Source organism: Lissotriton helveticus, chromosome 9 (assembly GCF_964261635.1).
Source record: "Lissotriton helveticus chromosome 9, aLisHel1.1, whole genome shotgun sequence".
Classification (NCBI taxonomy): domain Eukaryota; kingdom Metazoa; phylum Chordata; class Amphibia; order Caudata; family Salamandridae; genus Lissotriton; species Lissotriton helveticus.
The window spans coordinates 335,274,217-335,293,538 of NC_136070.1; the positions used below are offsets into that span (position 1 = coordinate 335,274,217).

The 19,322-nt window shown below is 50.7% G+C and overlaps 1 protein-coding gene across 3 annotated transcripts in view; it reads left to right on the forward strand.

Annotated features, from left to right (window-relative positions):
- Window positions 1-11,994: 11,994 nt before the first annotated feature.
- Window positions 11,995-19,322, forward strand: part of TTC7B (tetratricopeptide repeat domain 7B) — a 1,395,621-nt gene continuing 1,388,293 nt past the window's right edge. Inside the window, exon 1 of one of the 3 annotated variants that reach the window (XM_078660056.1) lies at window positions 11,995-12,261. In XM_078660056.1, coding sequence (XP_078516182.1) covers window positions 12,141-12,261 — 121 coding nt within the window. In that variant the 5' untranslated portion in view covers window positions 11,995-12,140. The remainder of the gene's footprint in view (window positions 12,262-19,322) is intronic. The other 2 variants (XM_078660054.1, XM_078660055.1) reach the window with 2 other exon arrangements.

Genomic DNA, 19,322 nt, shown 5'->3' on the forward strand with positions numbered 1-19,322 from the left:
CTCCGCCACTCCCGCCCCTGGTCATGGCGGGCTGCGTCCGGGAACCTCCGCCCCTGGGTCTGCTGTTTGTGCCCCGGGAGGTCTTCCTCTCTGGTGTCGGGGGGTCACCAGTCTGCACCTGGACTGGCCTCGAGCGGAGGTGAGCGCCCCAATTTGCCGACGCCACTCCGACGACTAGGAGGACCGGCCGTGCCCCTCACCGCACACAGTCTCTGCACCCCCAATGCTGCGCCGAGGCCCGGTCCGACCGCCGAATGGGGGGAGCCGCCGGCCCAAGCGTCCCCAGCCTGGCCACAACGGCCCAATGTAGGATCCCTGGGGCAGGAGTAGTGCAACAGCCGCCGTTGCTGGCCCGCTGCCTCGCTTGTCCCCACGCACCAGTCTTCAGGGGCTCGGTCTTCTCCTCACGCTCTCCGAGGGCCCTCAGCCCCTTTGATCAGAGAACCCGCGCTCCGCACACCCTTGGGACCCCCGCCAATGTTCAAAACCAGGGCTCAGGAGGGGCCTGGCACGTGCTGATGAGGCTCACCCGATGACTCGCTGGCCGCAGGATGATGCCCCCAACGTCTTCACCCTCCGTGCAGGCCCGGACCCCCTCCACCGGTGCAAGCAATCGGCGGTCGACCGGGCTCTCCAGACCCCTCGGGATGGGCTCCCCGTCTGCCCCCGGCCCCACCGCAGCCCAACCCGGCCGCCGAGGCAGCTGCCGCCTGTCTCCCAGTGCCTGCTGCTTCCCGGGGCACTTGTTGAATACCCCAGCCAGGGGGGAGAAGGGGGGGAAACACGCCTCTTTACTTGTGGCCCTGCGGGACCCGCCGTCGTCCGGGGTATACACCCCACATACCAGCACCCAGGAATGCCTTCATGGAGGGTCACCAAAATCGAGGCCCCGGCTTCGCCGGGAATAGCAGGCCGCACCACCTGGTCGTCCGCCAAAGGCCGCCTCACCGCCTCTGGGTCCAGTCACCCTCGATCATCCAGCAGGCCCCAGGCCGTCTCCAGGTGCCCGGACCTTAAGGGCTCCCCTTCTGCTGCCAACACTCCAGCCGCACTCTGTCCGCGCTGGACCGTGTCTACCGCCGGGGTGCTTGAAACTCGAGCTCCCCGGCTGCTCCGGCTGATGTAGGCCTCGCCGCTCCGATGGCTGCACCACGGCCCCTGTAGCACTCCGGCGGCTAAAACACCACACACCGCCTGCCGCTGCCTTCGGCTCCCTTTCAGCACCTCCGGGGCACAGCGGGGGGAACAAGGATAATTGGCAGGATAATTAATCGGCAGGACGGAGCTCTCTCAGGCTGCGTCCGCCATGACGGCTCTCTTGGCCACCCCCCGTCATTGACATTTTTTTTAACAACAAATTTTATTGAATTTCAAGGTACCAAATGGTTAAAGCCCGGCGAGCATCGAACTATGTAAAGATACAGTATACAATTGCAAGGCACCTAGTACCATCCCCAGTGGGGTCTGCAAAACATCATACCCTGATCCCCTCCCCAACTATGCACCATACACCGTTCATATAACATTATACAAACATAGTGCAATCTTGCTCTTTTACCTCTGCACAACACCATTACCCTATAGGGGTGAATTACTCACTACCAGCCTATCGATTGGGTCTCGAGAAACCGCCGGCCCCAGGACAGACAGGTCAATGCCATGGTACGCGCCCCAGCTGGCCCAGATCTTCTTGTGTTTTTGCGGACATCCCCGAGCCTGAAACACTGCGACTTCAGCGGACAGGCACTTATCCATTACATTCTTCCAGTCACCTATACTGGGTGGGGATGTTGCCTTTGAGTGTTGTGCAATGTCGCGTTTAGCTAGTGCGAGCCCCAGAAACAATAAATGCCTTTTAGATCTGTTCCCCCCCAATGTCCTCGGTACTGTGTAGGAGAATCAGTCTAGAGTCTGCAGGAATGTGCCATGCCAACACCCGCCCTAAACAGGACCTTATGCCCGACCAGAAATGTTGCAGTGCCCCACAACTCCACACAGTATGGAGAAACGACCCCTCCTCCGAATCGCAACGGAGGCACATAGGGGACCGAATAGCCCCAATCCTGTAAAGGCGTAAACGTGTAAAGTATATCCTGTGAAGATATTTAAAGTGGATCAATCGATATCGGGTAGAGACAGCTAAGTACCGGGGGCTAGCCAGTGCCTCTGCCCAGTCATCTGTCAAAGTGGGCACATCTGCTTCCCACGCCACCCGAGTCCGGTGTATAGTGGTCGTGGAGTATGTAGTTAGTGTTTGGTAAATTTGGCGAATCTTGTGGGCACCAAGATCCCCCATAAGCAACCGGCCCTCCAGTGGGTGAAACTCCAGGAGACTCATGAGGCCCCTTATTAAAGGGGACACGGCGTGTCTGAGTTGCAGGTATCTTGTGAAATTGTGTCCTCCTGTAGCTGCTGAAAGAATTTGAGTGTGGACCCCCGCATTAGGTCTCCCAACACGGAAATCCCAATGTCGTCCCACCTACAGAAACCCACCAAAGTCGCGACTGGCTGGAGGTGTGTGCCCCACCAAAGAGACGTAGTACCGGTTAGCTTGCCCCACCAACCCATCTGTCGGACCACCCGCCTCCAGATCTGAATGATAGTCCTACAAGCAGGGTGAAGTTCTATCAGAGACGAGGAGCTATATAAGAAGTGGAGCAGCGGGGTTTCGGCCATGAAGAGACATTCCACAGGATACGCTGGGTCCGACTGTGAGCCATACCACCAGTCATTTATCACTAGGAGATGCGATGCCCAGTAATATGCCTGAACATCTGCCGACGCTATCCCACTACGGTAAGTAGATTGGATACAGGTTGCTAGCGCCACCCAAACCTATTTAGTAATGCGTTGATTTGACGAAAACATGACGGAGGAATTGGAAACGGGTAATTTTGCAGCCTATAGAGCAGGCGAGGTAAAGACACCATTTTAAAAATGGCAGATCTACCATATAACGAGAGGGCAGTTGGGACCACACCGTTGTCTCATCCCGAACTGTGGGCAGCAATGGGGCGATCTTTCGTGACCATGCATCGGTTGGGCACCGCGTAATAAACACCCCGAAGTACCAGAATCCTACCTCAGCCACTATTAACTGCGAGGCCCAAGCCTGACACAGCTAATCCCCGCAAATAGGAAACAGAATGGACTTGGACGGGTTAGCGCAGAGGCCGGAGGTTTCCCCGAAGACTCCCAGAATCTGCAGCACCCGGGGCTCGGAAACCCATGGGTCCGACATAAAAAACAGTGTGTCGGCGGCGTAAAGCACAATCCTATCTGAGCACTCCGGAGACCAGTCAAGACCCCGTAGGCTAGAGTCCAGGCGGACCCATGTGGCCAGGGGCGCAATAGCCAGTGTGAACAACAGTGGGGAGAGCGGACAACCGTGCCTAGTGCCTCTTCGAATGGAGAAGGGGGCCAAGCAGTGGCCAGCCACCTGGACCGAAGCAGTGAGAGCTGTATGAAGCAATTTCACATATGCCCTGAAGTAGGGACCCAAATTAACTGCCTCTAAGAGCTTAAAGAGGTACGTCCAACTTAAATCAAACGTCTTGTCGATATCAGCCAGCAGGACAGCTGCAGGATGCCCCAAACGATGAGCTTCCACCACCGGGTTGTGAGCTTGTCTGATATAATGTCTGGTAGACTGCTGTGGCATGAACCAAGACTGGTCTGGGTGCACCAAATCCTGTATACAAGTGCGGTGGCGGTCTGCCAGAATCTTCCCTAACAGTTTGGGCTCGAAATTTAGTAATGAGATGGGGCAATAGGAACCTGGGTCGTCTCGTGGGCGGCCCGGATTTGCAGAGGCCGCCTCACCCTCGAAGGGGGGGGGAGGCTCAGGGGCCGGCGCCATAACCCTCGCCGTGCCCCCCAAGTGGACAAACCGGTTCTAGGCGCTTTGCGAGCGCCCAGAAGCAAACGTGAGGGAAACACCTCCCCCGCCAAAACGGGTGACCACCTGACGGCGCCAAATGGCGACCAATGGGCGCACACTGCGGCGTTTGAACCCCCCAATCAGGGGGTACCACCTGAACCCCCCAGGTACACGGAAGCAGGCGCCAAGAATTGACCAATAGGCGCACGCCGCGATGTTCGAACCCCCCAATCAGGGGGTACCACCTGAACCTCAGGTTGGCGGAATTGGCAATATAAGCCGCCACTCGCCCAGGTAGCTCCTATCTTCGAGGAGCAGGGCGAGTGGCGCACCGACGGAAGTTCTGCTGAAAGGAGACGAGGCGAAGCTCTGCTCTGGGACCAGCTGACGACGGGGACCATCGCTGGAACGATCATCGTGGGACATCGGTGCGCCGGCAGGAATCCCTGCAAGACCGCCTCAAGCCCGCTAGGCCTGCTCGGCATTCGGCCTCTCCAGCGCGCATTGTGCCGCTCGAAGGGGGTGGAGCAAAGGGCGGGCAAGAAGCACAACGTCGGACGGGAGACCGGTGCGACTTCCTCACAGAGCATGGAAGCGGATGCCCATCTGGTCACCACCTACCTGAGCCGCGCTGTGAGCCCCAGCGCGACCGGCGGCTGAAACACCAGCACCGGCACTGAAGGCAGAAAAGGCCCGGACGGGCACTGCACTTTCAGAAGCCTGCGTTTTCGGCGGCGCAAAGTGGCCGAAACAGCTCCGTTTCTGAGAAATTTTTCAACCGAAGATAGTAAAGCCCCTGGTTCGATCCTGGGTCCCGGCAGTAGATTTAACACGGAGAGCGGCGGAGAGCCCTCGGGAAAAATAAAAAGAAACACGCATTGAGCTGACGACAGGCCAGAAGAGCGTCGGAGAGCCCTCAGCCCAAACGAGAGGCACTCGGGCGTACGGCCCGACGCCACAGCCAGCAAAAACAGAGACCAGTGAGCCGAGCACGAGAGCAGCAACTCCCAGCGCAGGAAATGGCCGAGGGTCAGCCAGAAGAGGTCGCTGAACTCCTAAAACGGATCCGCGAGGTATCGGCGATCCACGGCGGCGAATGGCTGCAGCCACACCTGGACCAGGCCGGGGGCGCCGGCCCAGAACCACGAAAAGATGAAGAAGCGGCCCCTCCTGCGCCCAAGAAGCGCAAGATCACACCGCCAAAGAAGACTTCCAGGAAGAAGCCACCGCGGAAGGAACAGCCGAGCGGGGGCTCATCACCGAGGACAAGGGACCTCAGCGACGCTACCAGCGGCATGGCAAATGGTGAGCATATTGCGAGCATGTTGAAGGAATGTCTTAGGTCGTTGGCAGCGCTGGATGGGACAGATCAGGGGGGAGAAAACAGCAGGGCTGCCATGGCATCTACTCGACCCAGGCCAAGCGTGTCAGGAGAAAATACAGGGGCAGGTGGCGCAAACAGCGCAAGGTGCGCAGGGGTCCCCAGTAGCTGCATGGGGATACAGTATCAATGCGGGCACCACTCAACCAGAAGGTCCGGTCACGGACCTCTACACTAGGCCATCCCCCGGCGTCACTTACCACGAGGGCCACTGGGCTAGCCTGCCTTATCCCTCTGCCAGTTAAGGAGAGGATATGGCGCAAAGAATTCATAGACATCTTTTCCCTGCTGGAGATTCAGCTTGAGGGTTTAGACTTAACAACCTGTGATAAGAAGGACGAGGATAGAAGGGAAAGGCGTGGCGCGAGAAAAGAAAGAAACTTTAATAACTGGCTAGACGCATTCAGAATTATGGCCTGTATTATAGTAGAAAAATTTCCGCACTGCGCCGCTGATTTGTGGCTTTATGAGGCCAATATCCATTGGGCGCAAAGGCAATTCCCCGGGGATGCATGGCTGGAGTATGACAAAGGTTTCAGGCTCAAAATGCAGCGCCATCCTGAGATGGAATGGAACGAAGAAGATGTATCAGGCTTCATTCACAAGATGCTAGTGGCGAAGGAGGCGAGGGCATGGGCGGGGAAAGGCGACCAGTCGTTTCGGAGCTCACACCACAAGGGAAAGGGAAAAACATTCCACAGGTCAAAACATAGCACAGGGAAGCCCTCGTCCCCCAATGGGGGCACGGCCATCTGCTGGAAATATGAGGCCGGTGACTGCTCAAGGGGCGCCGCATGTAAATTTCAACACACATGCTCAAGCTGCGGAGGAGGGCACCCAGCTGTGGCCTGTCGGAGCAAACGCGAGTCCAAAAAGGATAAGAAAGATAGGAGCAAAAAACAATAGCAGTAAGACAACATGTGGGGGGGTTCTGAGTGACATTCGAGATTGCCAGCTGGCCAGATCCCAATCATTACACAGCAGCTGCGCAGATTAGCTAATAAATACCCTAATAAGACTGACGCCACAGTCCTGGTAAGGGGATTTGAAGAGGGCTTTGTGATACCATTTAGGGGCCCGCTACCCCTAGAGGGGGCAAACAACCTGAAATCAGCATTCCAACACCCCGAGGTGGTGGCAACAAAACTTGAAAAAGAGAAAGCTCTAGGCAGGATTGAGGGCCCCCTTCCACCACAGCTGCACAAAAGGATAGTGGTATCTCCCCTGGGCGTGGTTCCCAAGAAGGAACCCGGACAATTCAGGCTCATACACCACCTCTCATTTCCCGAAGGGTCCTCCGTGAACGATGGGATCGCTCCCGAGGCCTGCTCAGTGGGATACGCATCCGTTGACGACGCAATTGACCTAGTAAAAGCAGCGGGAAGGGGGGCATTGATGGCCAAGGCGGACTTCGAATCCGCATTTCGCCTGTTACCTGTCCACCCATCCAGTTTCCACCTCTTAGGGTTCCAGTGGAAAGGGGACTTGTTTATTGACAAGGCAATGCCCATGGGTTGTGCCATTTTGTGCGCATATTTTGAGCAATTTGCCACCTTTCTGGAATGGGCACTACACGACAGACACCCGGCGGGTGGAAAACTTCACTACTTAGACGATTTCATGTTTACTGGCCCCGCAGGTTCTACCACATGCGGGAACACCCTAGCCGCTTTTGAGGAATTAGCCAGGACACTTGGGGTCCCCCTGGCGCCCGAAAAGACAACGGGCCCAACAACAAAACTCACGTTCTTGGGCATTGAGCTAGACTCCATAGCCGGGACAGCGAGGCTCCCATCCCCCCCCCCCACCACCCCCCAGAGAAAGTAGAGGATTTCAGGGGCGAGGTCAGGAGGTTGTGTGGCCGTAACAAGGCCACACTCCGCGAATTACAAAGCCTGATTGGAAAACTCAATTTCGCGGCCAGGGTCATCCCGTGGGAAGAGTTTTTGCGCGACGCCTGACGCAGCTGACATCAGGCATCAATCACAAGCACCACCACATCCGGCTGGGAGCTGGGGTAAAGCAGGACCTGCTCGTGTGGGGGGAGTTCCTCAAACATTTCAACGGCATCCTGATATGGAGAGAGGGTTGGGTGACAGCTAAACAAATAGCCTTGTTCACAGATGCCGCAGGGAGCGTGGGGTTCAGCGCGATCCTGGGGAATCGGTGGTGCGCGGGCCAATGGCCAGAAAGATGGCAAAGGCGGGGCACCATGGATAATATCACATTTCTAGAGCTGTTTCCAATAATAGTTGCATTAACAGTATGGAAGCATGAGCTGAGAAACATGAAGCTGACCCTCTGGTCAGACAACAAGGGGGTGGTGCAGGCCATCAACAGAGGCGCAGCGAGGTGCCCTGACGTGTTGAGGTTAATGCGTCAGTTGATTAAATTGCAGATGAAGGGGAATCGGGAGCTGAACGCACGCCATGTGCCAGGGGCAGAGAACACGGCGGCGGACGCCCTGTCACGTTCCCAGATGAAGCAATTCAGAGAACTAGTGCCAGGGGCAGACAGGGAGATGACCCCTTTTCCAGCATACCTGTGGGACCTAGGGGGATTAAACTTATCTAGACTGGTAAACCAGTCCCTCACCCCCGAGGCAACCAGAAGATACAAAAAATATGCCACTACTGTAATGAGAATTGGGGGCATGCAATCATTGGGTGATAAGGCTGGGACACAAACAGCGGTGGAAAAATTCATCCAGTGTTCATTCGATAACAAGAAAAGTAGGTCGTGGGCACAAGCTCACCTGGCGGCCATGGCACATTTCGCCAAAGTCTTCACGGGGAGGATCCCACTGCATCCTGGTATGTCAAAACAGCATTAAAGGGGTGGAGAAGAGCTGAGGGGGTAAGGGCAGACACCAGGCGCCCCATCGATTTAAAAAAACTGGGACAGTTATTAGAGGCCCTGGCTAAGGTGACAAAAGACAGTTTTGAGCTTAAACTTTTCAGGGCAGCATTTACAACAGCATTCTTTGGCGCATTCCGCATCAGCGAGTTGGTGGCACCCAGCAGGCAGGGTGCAGCACACTGATGCCTACAGGCCACAGATGTCAAGCCCCTGGGAGGCATTGTAGAAATGATACTAAGAAGGTCAAAAACAGACAAGTCAGGAAAGGGGGCGACCATCCGACTGCGGTGCATCCCGGAGTCCAGCCTGTGCGCTGTATGCTGTTTGGTTAGATATATGGTGACGCGCCCGGCAGGCGAAGGACCACTCTTCAAACACCAAGATGGCAGCAATTTGATCAAGTTCCAGTTCACAGCAGTGATGCGCCAGGGTCTAGCAAAAGCCGGGCTACAGCCAGAGATCTTTGCCCCTCACTCATTCAGAATCGGCGCAGCCACCTCGGCATCGCAGCATGGCATGCCGGAGGAAGGGATTAGAGCTGTGGGCAGGTGGCGCTCCCAGGCATACAAGACGTATGTGCGCCCACAACTGATGTAAAACAGAAACAGGCAAAAAATCGGTGCGCAGCAGGCCACCTTATGTACGTCTTCTTCTTTTACAGGGAGCCGCCCGCAGCTGGTATGGGTGGTGGGTCACTCCGTGTCCAGGATGGAAAGCTGGTGGCGGCAAACAGGGCACACAGTGGAGAACAGACCCAAAGCGACATGCATCCGCTGGGTGGGGCAGCCAGGGATGAAGTGGAATCCGCTACCCGCGGTACTGGACAACCTATTAGAGGACTCAGCATGGCATCCGGATGTACTGCTCATACACCTCGGGGGGAATGACCTGACCCAAATGGGGCGCAGGGCATTGGGGCTGGCCATCCAGTTGGACCTCACCAGGGCGGCGACATGGTTCGGGGACACGACAATCATATGGTCCGAGATGATCAGCAGGAAACATTGGCGAGGCGCAGAATCCAACAAGGCGGTAGACAACGCCAGGAGAAAGCTGAATGTTGCGATGCACAAATTCTGCAAGACCAACGGCCTGGACTCCATCAGACACGGTCTGATACACCCAGGACGTCCAGAATTGTATGGACCGGACGGGGTCCATCTCTCCGCCAGCGGTATGAGGGTCTTCTGGGACAACTTATGGGGAGCATTGGCCCTCGCAGGGTGCAAATAGAAGAAACACAATCCTTATTTACAACAGGGGGGAGCCGCAGGAAGACGTGCGCCCCCCTGCGGCGTGGCGGAAATTGGTGCAAGGATTGGCTGAGGAGACACACCGACGGGCGGTGTGCAGGATGGGGGCCACTCACTTTGGGATGCCGCACGGCAGGGTGAGGTGGCCGCGCCAAAGAGGGGACTAGCAAAAGGAGACGGCGCTCGCGGCCCAGACCCCGCCGGACGGCAGGGCACAAAAAGGTAGCGAGCTGGGGCCTAACTCCAGGGACAGAAGCTACCCTCCACGACATGCAGAGGGCGTGGGCGCTCAACCAAAATGGTGGTCCCGAAAATAACCAACAAAGAGGACTACCATGAACTAACAAAAGGAACTGGTTTTGAGGGTGCCATTTACGAACTGATAGATATCACAAGAGCATCGGCCCAGAAGCAAGCCAGGACTGTTATGATATGACATGTATGATTTATGACCCACCTAGGGCAGCTCGCAAATGACAAATGTGTAAACCAGTAGATGTACAGCCTTAATAAAACTGCGGCCACAACGACCATAACCATCCATGTGTTGTTGGCTAAGACTTTTTGTGGGGCCTGTAGACAGGCAAGGGGGAGGGGCATATGTGTGCACGGTATGGGGCAGAGCGAGGGTTATTGCAGAGGCCGCCTCACCCTCCCGAAGGGGGGGGGGAGGCTCAGGGGCCGGCGCCATAACCCTCGCCGTGCCCCCCAAATGGACAAACCGGTTCTAGGCGCTTTGCGAGCGCCCAGAAGCAAACGTGAGGGAAACACCTCCCCCGCCAAAACGGGTGACCACCTGACGGCGCCAAATGGCGACCAATGGGCGCACACCGCGGCGTTTGCACCCCTAATCAGGGGGTACCACCTGAACCCCCCAGGTACACGGAAGCAGGCGCCAAGAAGTGACCAATAGGCGCACGCCGCGATGTTCGAACCCCCCAATCAGGGGGTACCACCTGAACCTCAGGTTGGCGGAATTGGCAATATAAGCCGCCACTCGCCGAGGTAGCTCCTATCTTCGGGGAGCAGGGCGAGTGGCGCACCGACGGAAGTTCTGCTGAAACCCACCCACCCACACCTAAGGAGCAGCAGTGTCGCAGGGCTGGTCAGTGGCAAGGGTGTTTGCGGAAATTGGTGCAAGGATTGGCTAAGGAGACACACCGACGGGCGGTGTGCAGGATGGGGGCCACTCACTTTGGGATGCCGCACGGCAGGGTGAGGTGGCCGCGCCAAGGAGGGGACTAGCAAAAGGAGACGGCGCTCGCGGCCCAGACCCCGCCGGACGGCAGGGCACAAAAAGGTAGCGAGCTGGGGCCTAACTCCAGGGACAGAAGCTACCCTCCACGACACGCAGAGGGCGTGGGCGCTCAACCAAAATGGTGGTCCCGAAAATAACCAACAAAGAGGACTACCATGAACTAACGAAAGGAACTGGTTTTGAGGGTGCCATTTACGAACTGATAGATATCACAAGAGCATCGGCCCAGAAGCGGGCCAGGACTGTTATGATATGACATGTATGATTTATGACCCACCTAGGGCAGTTCGCAAATGACAAATGTGTAAACCAGTAGATGTACAGCCTTAATAAAACTGCGGCCAACAACGACCATAACCATCCATGTATTGTTGGCTAAGACTTTTTGTGGGGCCTGTAGACGGGCATGGGGAGGGGCATATGTGTGCACGGTATGGGGCAGTGCGAGGGTTATAAGAAAACTACAACCTCTGCGTGTCTCCAGTCCAGGGGGAGAATATGCTTCTCTGAAGCATTGGGTATCACCTTGAGCAAATGGGGTCCTAGAGTCTCCAAATGTGGCCGTAGGAAATTACACAGGAACCCGTTCGGGCCCAGCGCACGACCTGGGTGGGTGTTGGATAGTGCCGACTGCAGCTTATCTAAAGAAATGGGCTCCTTCAGGGCAGCACGTTGCTCGTCCGAGAGGGGACGTGGAGGGATATCCACGAAAAAAGCACCTGCAAGGGGATCAGCAAGTAAAAAGAAAAAAAAGTGGTCATGTAATTTTGTAGCTTCGCACATTCCTACACAATAGATGATTGTTTTCTTATTTAGCCGTGCTGCACAGCATCGGAGATGGATGCATGACTAAAAGGTATTGGCAAATCAAATAAGTACCATGGGCGAGATCTATTTAATGGCTTTGCCAATGCTTGTTCTGCACAGTTTTTTTTTGCTAATTGGCAGCAAGAAAAAAATGATTAATCCAATGTATAATGTTTTGCAACTCATCATTTGTAGCTTTTGTATGTGATGTCTCAATCCTACCATGCGTCTCAATGTAAAAGGAATGGACATATTTTAAGGTCAAAACGGAGCTATACATGTTTCCTATATAAAAAATTATGAATTTAAATATTTGCATATAACTTCTTGTGCATTCATATCAAAACTACTCTTTACACACACGTGTCGTCTGTGAAGTATTTACAGGCGGGATTGTTTGATATTTGTGACTATTTATTTTACACAAAGGCTGCCGGTACTTTTTTTTTAATGCAGTTTATGAAATAAACGAATGCACATAAATACAACTATTGAAATAAAAACTACTTATGTGTATGAGCACTGGTAGCAGGGAAATACCTCAGGAAAGTGACCTTAGTTACCGGTGGCGCGGTGGGTGTGTTTGGGGGAATCCCCTCCCGCTTCAGCAGCGGCTTCCTCCCTCCTCCTCCGAGTCCCAACGCTGCCTTCGCTGTTCTGCCGACCTCCTCCCGCTGCTCCCGGGGGTCTCCCCGCTCCACCATGGCCACCAAGAAGGCGGGCTCCCGGCTGGAGATCGAGATCGAGCGATGCCGCTGCGAGTGCCAGTGGGACAAGATTCCCGAGCTGGTCAAGCAGCTCTCAGCCAAGCTGATCGCCAACGGTAGGGGGAAATCCTGTCAGCTGGTTGCTGCCGGCGCGCGCGGCCTACCGAAGCCTCGGACTTTCCTAGCGCGGCAGCCGGGCAGTGGCGCTCTGCGTCTGGGAGGGAATATGGACCGATGCACTTAGAGAGGAACCCCACCAGTCTGACTTTAAACCTAATGTTTTTTAAGCGAACATCACGTATGTTGCTTTGTGGTCTGACAAGGCTAAAATAATAAGAAAAAGACCTTCAATTGCTGCTACACTTGTCCCAAAATGTTTCTCCTGAAAGCTTTTAGAAAGACGCCTTTTAAACATGTTACTAGTGTAGATTTGGCAAATTGTTAGACATTTTGTGCTTGCTTTATAACGTTAACGCTGGATTTTAAAATGTAAACAAGTGCTGTCAAATGTTATCGGTTGTTTACATTATTATGATTCCTTTATAAAACTGTGCTGATAAGCAGCTGTGTTACAAATATTGTTGAGCCTTATCAGAAATATAACAATGCACACTTAGTATTTGAGATGTGTGAGATTTTACAGAGCATGTCCAAATCACAAATGATGGAATAGAATGATGTGGTTTATTTTAGCAAAGGTGTTTGATTCAGACTTCTCAAGTAACTAACATTTTTCCAAGCCTCTGATAATCATTCGAACGAACATAATTGCCAGAATTTCTCTTGAAGCTGTTTTTTTACTATCCGTAAATAATATTTAGAAAATCATTTAAAAAAATAAGTACAGTTGTTGAAAAAGAACACTACAATCATGCTGATTTGTACATAGTTACGTTTATGGTTTCTAGGATAGTCCAGGCAATGTCAAATTCGAATCGTTAGATAGCTCACTCTATTATTGCACCTGCTGCAGAAATCTTTGTGTGAACTGTACTTCGTAGGTCTGAATTCTGAAGGAGCTGACTCTGCCTTTTATCCTTTCAAGGTCTACACAAATCAGTATTGTTGAGTTGCAAAGTAGTAATACTTGTTATTAGTACTGCTGCAATGCATCAGGCTGTGGCAGAAAGTGCTGTTTAAAAGGTATTCTTTTCTATTACCAAAAATGAGTTATGACGGCTAGCAACCTAGGATAGTGCACCTCATCAATTCCTCAATGATAATTTCCAACATAGTAGGCGAGGGCAGGTAGCTTGTTCAACGTGCTTAGTTGAGTGGAGACTGCAATTTGTTTAGAAAAATAGCTACGAAAATATGTCATATCCACTTACAGCTCAGCTTTTGTGTGTAAAATCCACCAGTTCAAAGAATATTAGTAATAGTTACTGTAGCAAAGGAACTTGTTTAGGCTTTCTCACCACCTGTAAATCAGGCAGTGTATTTTTAGGACGTCCTTTATTAGGGCCCCAATCAAGTTCAGATGCAAGCAAGTAGTCCTCTTAGGAAATAATGGTCGGCCACCTGTTTATCTATAACTGCCTCCACTACCCATGTTCATTAAACAGGTGAACTATATTACTGCACATTTAAAAAATAAATAAAAAGTATTTATGTGACAATCTTGCTGTAAATGGAAAGGCTTTTTTCTAGCACATCAAATATAAATGTCTGTGATAGAGCGCGCGGGTCACCCGACCAATAATTTCGCCACTTCCGGCTTCGGGCCCATATATTTCAAATCACCATATACATTGATCGGATGACCTCACGGTCTGCTATCAGGTATTTGTGAGTCCCTCTCGTTATTCCTCAGAGTACCCGACTTACCATCCACCGACACGGGTACCTATGACCACAATGGATCAGGGAGCTAGCTGTAAAAGGAAAGGCAGCAAAATACAAACCCAGCAAATAACATTCAATACCCTTTGTAAAATGACCACGGACAACTGGAAGTTTTAAAGTCTTTATCTAATTTAGTAAAATTCAGAAATCATCAAATTCACAGTAATTAAGCAATCGATAATCAGAATAACAGAAAGTACATAGCTGAATAGCAAATAAGTCAGTGCAACCATTTATAAACTAATGGAACCAGGACACGTTTAAAATGACGGATCAGGAATTAGAACGTTTAGGATGAATCACTAAGATGGGATAGGCTTTGATTAGGACTAGTATTCTAGAATTATCTCAAAAATATGAGACAGGAGTTCGGGACATTTATATAACTATAGGAGAGTCTATGGAGAGAGAGACACGCTATGCTTTAAGGCAAAAGTGCTTTAGACAATTTAAGTAGGGAGGTTCTAGACCATATCAGGAAATGACAAACTGCAATGCAAAATATAATTTCTAACAGATAGGGTAACATAGGAACACGTTATGAAACAAATGCAAATGACTTTATGATTCACTGATTGCGGGAGAAAGCATGGAAAATTAATTCACGTGCAAAGATATGTCTTTATTGAAGCAAAAGACAGAAAAATAGAAAGGTGCAGTTTCAGGAGATTCAGAGCAATATTTACCTAGACTGGTGTGAAAACCAAACCCTGGCCACGGGTCAGTTAAGGACAGGAAACCCTCAAGGAAGGATACCCCTCAATGGACAGCAGGTGCAGAATGGACACCCAGGACAGGACAGGAAGACCAGATTAGGATCAGGACAGGACCCTCAGGACAGGACCCTCAGGACAGGACCCTCAGGACAGGACCGGCACCCGCAGTTCGGAAGCAACGCCTGCGCTCCACCCTCTCTGCAGCTATCGATCACGACCCCGATTGGGTCAGCGAATTCCCCAGCAAAGTGCTTCGCCAGCACTTAAGGTTCAGTAAAACCTTCAGAGTCTATGGTCAAATTTCGGACAGAGAGCTCCGCAGCGCTCTGTATCTTCAGTCACCTATTGAGTGCGTTGGGTCAGTGACAGGTCAGCTAAACCAGACAAGTCGGACCATTTCCCTAGGTGAACCCAGGGTAGATATACTGTTTTGGGACGGTGTACCACCCCCCAATGTTGCAAAGTGTCAGAATCCCTCAATTTGGATTGGTCCTAAGGTAGGGTCTGGGTAACACACCAATCAGAATAGACTAGTTGGAGGCCTACTTTGCATCTCTGGGTACCGCCTAGCGAGATTGGGGTTCCCATGAGAAAGCCGCACAGAATACAATGAGAAGAACACATTTCGATACAATAGAACATAATCATGATGCTTCTGCTGGGTGAAGGTGCTCTTTCCCAGGGTGGCTCTGGCATCAACCTTCTTTGGCCTGAGTTCAATGCCATGGCAACTTCTAGATTCTGCGCAGAAATACCCTCCAAGATGGACTCCCCAGCCCAGCACCCCTCCGAGTCGAGGATACATGAAAAGTAAGCGAAAACAAATTAAAACATAGAAGTGACGGTATGAAAAACACATCATGGGTTGTGTACTTTAAACTTATAATTATAAAATTATACTATGCAGTTTAAATGTTAGCAACATATACACACTCACAAGAGCATCACCACGTTATTCACGAGAGCTGTGTATTACGCATGCGCACCCTTTCCCACCAAACTTATAACTACGTCAGGTCACGTGAGTGTGACTGACGCATGCGCAGAAGCCATTTACCAAGCGGCGGCCATGTTTAGGAACACGGATTAGTTGTATTAGAAATACACATACGCAAGCTTCCTCTACTTCGTTCGAATATAAAAATAAAAGATTAGTAAGACGTACAAATTTTATTAATTGATTACACACGGGCGAGGTTCATGACTCGAGCAAGTCGCAATGCGAAGCTTGCTCTATCATCTGTAAACGAACTGCGCAGATATTTCAGAATAAATCAGAATTAAGAAAGCACAAATAAAATCATTTTTGAAATGCTGAATTGTGGTGGAAACATATTTTAATACTTTCTAAACAAATCAATACATTTGGTAATGACATTTCTTGTGTGATGTATACATTTATCAGTACAACTGTATGTATTAGCAAATGTAATGGCAATTTCAAGTGAAAATGCATTGTCTCTTAATGGAAGTGCACTACCGTACCACACCATACTCTACATTACAACATTCTACACCACTCTACGACGCCCCTCCATTCTATGATATCCTGAACCATTCTACGACATTCCACTCCACTCTACAATACACCACTCCACTCTGTGACACATCACTACTCTCTACAATATGCCACTCCACAACACTCCCCTCCACTCTAAGATACTGTATGACACACCACTCTGAGACACCACTCCACTCTACGACACACCACTCCACTCTGACATGTCACTTCACTCCAAGCCACTCTACGACAATTTCATAAAAAGCCCCTTCACTCTACACCTCTTCACTCTATATCACTCCACTCTGCCTCACCACTCTACTCCACTCTACCTCTCTCCACTCTACATCTATTTCAATTTATACCCCTCCACTCTGCCAAACAACGCTATACAGCACTCTACTCCAGTCCACTCTGTGACACTCCACAACACCTTTCTCCACTCCACTCTACGTCACAACACTCCATTCTACTCCATTCTATGACACTCCAGGCTAGAGAAATCTACTCGCCCACTCGCTATGGCAAGTCATATTTTATCAGGGCGAGCTATTTTTAGGTGCTACTTGCCTGTTCTGGCAAGCTGATAAAAACAAGTGTTTTGTTATCTCAGAAAGTGAATGAGCAATAAAGATGTCTTTAAATCTTGTTTTTATCTTATCCCATTTGCTCTGCCATGAGAGACAGAGGTCAAATGTCAGCTTACGTCCTTCAGTTTGCAGTCAGAGAAAGTAAAAACTACCTTCAGTTTAAAATAAGCAGCAACGTTAGAGGATTTTGTAAAGTGAACTGTCTGACAATCTGCTCTACAGTGTGAAGTGAAAGGATGTAGATGTCAGTTTTTTTCCTAACACTCATCATTTAAATAGCGTGGAAATGAACTGTATGAACACTTAAAAAATTATTTTAGTAGTTATAAACGCACTATTTTTGTAATTCTATGTAATGACAAAGCGTTTTTAATAGGATGAAATCAATTCAGAACACATAACGTGGTAATGTGCAAATGATAAACATTTTGCTGAAACCCAATTTCCACAGATTGTTTATACGCTATATGGTTTTATCAGTATAACTGCATGCTAGTGGGAACGTTTTCGGCCATTTCAATTGGAAATATGCTGTTTGTAAATGCCAATGTGCTACCAAATCATGTTTTAGTGATACATTTATTAAAATTGAGTAATTAAACTTGAACTGAGAAGCATTCCTGCCCCCACCCTGATGAAAATTCTATTAGTGAACTAAGAGGGAAATCTGGGGTCATGTGTATCCCATTCGTGGGCTAGATTCTTATTGTACATGGAGCATAAGTTAAGCCTATTAAATAAAAAAGAGTTTAATGTACATCAGAAGTGCTGAACTTGCATATTTGAAGGCGCTCTGTAAAATAAAATATTTGCTAGGATCATAAAATTTGAGACCAGATTACGGGTCACGTACATTACAGTTAGGTCAAGTAGATTATTCAAGTCACTAGACCTGCACTCCATTCCGCTCCACTCTACTCTGGCACACCACTCTGAGACTCTACTCTGAGACTCCTCTCTGACACACTCCACTCTGACTCTTCACACTACTGTCATTCATTCCAGTTTATGACACTGCTCCAATCTATGCCAATCTACTCTACAACACTCCATGCCACTTTACCCCAACCCATGACACTGTACTCCACTCTATGCACCTCCACTTGGACACTCCATTCTATTACACACTACTCTGCTCTACGTTAATCCACTCCACTCTTCGCCACAAAACTCTACTCCAGTGTATGCAACGCTCACTCCGCCACTCTACTCTATGATAATCTACTCTGCGCCACTCCACTCTGCCACCCCACTATATGACGCTCTGCCCCTTACCTCTTCGCCACTGTACGCCACTCACTCTATGCCCTTCCACTATACACCCTTCCACTGTGCTCCACTCCATTCTACGCCAATCCATACTACGCCACTCCACACTACGCCACTCATTTGAAACCAGTTTATGGGCCAAGAGCATTACAATTAGGTCGAGTAGATTATTAAAGTCACTCGACCTGCAGGTCTATGAACATTTGTACAATTTATCGAGGCTTGATATGAGCCTTCATGGCAAATGTCGCCTATTTATTTCAGCTGATTTAATGAGTATTACTGCTGCATCTGCATTTTTCTAATTTCTGTATTGCACTTTTAATAAGCCTTTTTGGTTTTCCCTTCATTTCTGATCTTTATTCCCCCCCCTTTTTTGAGCCAGTCCCTTCTTATTGACTGCATTTTGAAATGCTGTTTAGGTCGCGCCTGAGCCAGCGCATGCGCTGAACTGGCGAGACATTTAGTGAGTGGGCTTTAGAAATCTGACCGACCAGTTTTGCTGGCCTAGAGTGTGCGGTTACGCGCATTCCTCGCATCGCTCGATCAGGCGCCATCTGGCTTTCCTCTCGCTTGCTCTCCCAAGCGTGCGCTTCAATGCTCCTCCCCCTCCCCCACCACAGAGCGCGTCCCGCTCCTCCTGCGGGGCTGCTGCTGCTCCCAGCTCCATCTGGCTTTCCTCTCTTGTTTTTTTTTTACTTTTAGCGCGAGGCGCGCACACGTACCATTGCGCCAGCTTTTGCAACGGCTGTATCCACCTTGTTATTTCTGATCTATTTCTGCTGCTATGCTGTCTCGCGCACAGCGACAAGTCTGCATCATAACATTAATGTTGATTACACGTGGAGCTGCTGTGTTGGCTTATGTGCACAAGGACAAGACAGTGACATCATGACATTGTGTCTTCCTACACCAAGGTCCACCTATGCTGGTCCATGTGCACAAAACAAGCCTCTCTTACATCATTGCGTATTGCTCCATGGTGATGCTGTGCTTGACATTGTGCACATAGATAAGATTCCTGTATCTTAACTTCCTGCAAGCTGGGATCCCATCTGTGCTCGCCAGCACATACCATGACAGCACTCCAGCATCACAGGCAGCATTACTTATTGCACCCGGGTCAAACTCTGCTAGCCTACGAACACAAAGACAAGAATGCATGATAAAAGCATGGCTTTTTGCACGATGGTGCTTCTGTGCCGGCCAGTGCGCACATGAACAACACTACTGCATCATTACACCATGTGTGCTGG